The sequence below is a fragment of the Perkinsus marinus genome (genome assembly GCF_000006405.1).
Source record: "Perkinsus marinus ATCC 50983 genomic scaffold scf_1104296961482, whole genome shotgun sequence".
NCBI lineage: Eukaryota > Perkinsozoa > Perkinsida > Perkinsidae > Perkinsus > Perkinsus marinus.
In genome coordinates, this window is record NW_003205724.1 from 581 (window position 1) to 1,951 (window position 1,371).

The 1,371-nt window shown below is 47.8% G+C and overlaps 1 protein-coding gene across 1 annotated transcript; it reads right to left on the minus strand.

Moving 5' to 3' along the window:
- Positions 1-516: 516 nt before the first annotated feature.
- Positions 517-1,266, minus strand: Pmar_PMAR009017 (hypothetical protein; the record flags this gene model as incomplete). The annotated part of the gene is made up of 1 exon (XM_002772266.1): positions 517-1,266. One exon carries the CDS (start codon positions 1,264-1,266, stop codon positions 517-519), a length of 750 nt encoding a protein of 249 aa, XP_002772312.1.
- Between the last annotated feature and the right edge of the window lie 105 nt (positions 1,267-1,371).

Below are 1,371 nucleotides of genomic sequence, written 5' to 3' on the forward strand. Positions count from 1 at the left end.
TGTTTCGCTTGTAGTGAGATCAATCAGGCGGGGCAGCTATGCCACAAGTCCATGATATGTCGTAGTGCAGTCAACTTGGCAGCACATCATAGGAAGATCATTTCACACTGATTATGTAAGTTAGTTTCACCTTCAATGAGACTGTTTCCGCTCATGGGGCAGATATGCCATATGTCATTGCATATTTCAATGTGTTTTATTTTGCATTCATTTTTTTATAGTCCTATTGCCTCGCGTCGGAAACCTTCGACTTTACTGATGGGAATACACTAATTTCGGAAGAAACACGCATTCATGAGTTCAAAATTACATCCTCCTTATCTATTGGGAGATGCACTACCAGGCAAGTGTTCCATTCGCAGAGGCGAAGCCCATCATCTGAGGACAGATCCTATCAAGTACGCCTCCTTGACACTACCATCAACACAATGCGGACGAGAATGAGGAATGAACGATAATCGATATAGAAAAACAATGCATTGCAAGCACTAAAGGTATTAGTTGAGTAAGAGACAACTACTCTATCGGTATTGCCGTGTTACTGCCATCACTGTATGCAGAAGCGGCAGAAGACAAAGGAAGTTCATCAACTGTGCGATGACGTTTGCATATACAAACACCCAAACAAATAAGGCACGCTGCACCGACAAGTGCCAACGCAACCAATACAATGATCTCGTATTGTCGACTCAAGCCCCCAGACCAACCTTCCTTGACCAGATTCTGAAGGTTGCTGAGAACCTCTTGCATTTTGCTATCATCGCTGCCACGAAGTGATGGTGCGGCAGCTGGAGGTGCCACATCGCTAATCTCGTTACCGTTGGCGTCGACAGGACGGCCGACAACGAGCATCTGCGAACCATATTTGTAGTTACCGGGCACCAGCTTGAAGTTATTGAGCTCGATGCCGGGACCAGGATACTGAGACTCTAAGGCACCTACCGGGTTATTGGGGATCTTACAATCACCCCAATCCAAGCGGTCCCACGTTGAGGGCTCATAGTCGCTCTTAAGGCCACAAACTCGTCCTTCAGCAGTTCGGCAGACAGTTACAGCACCGTCACTGTAACCGGGGCACGTGGTACAAGGGGCCTCAGGATCCGTAGACTGTAGCATCTGGAAGATGTCTACATGGCAGTTGCTACCATTGAGGGAGTGAACAACTCGGAACTCAGGGTTTTCGCAGCCTTCCCAATCATCATCTTTCAACTCGGAGCCGACCATGTACTTGATGCCTCTCACTCGAAAGTACTTATCGTCAGGCATACGCTCTTGCACGACCTGGGCGATGTTCTTGTGTTCAGGTTGGCGTACTTCTTGACGATTCTCGACAGTCAGCTTTCATAATAGAAGTGTCCGCGTCGACGTCCC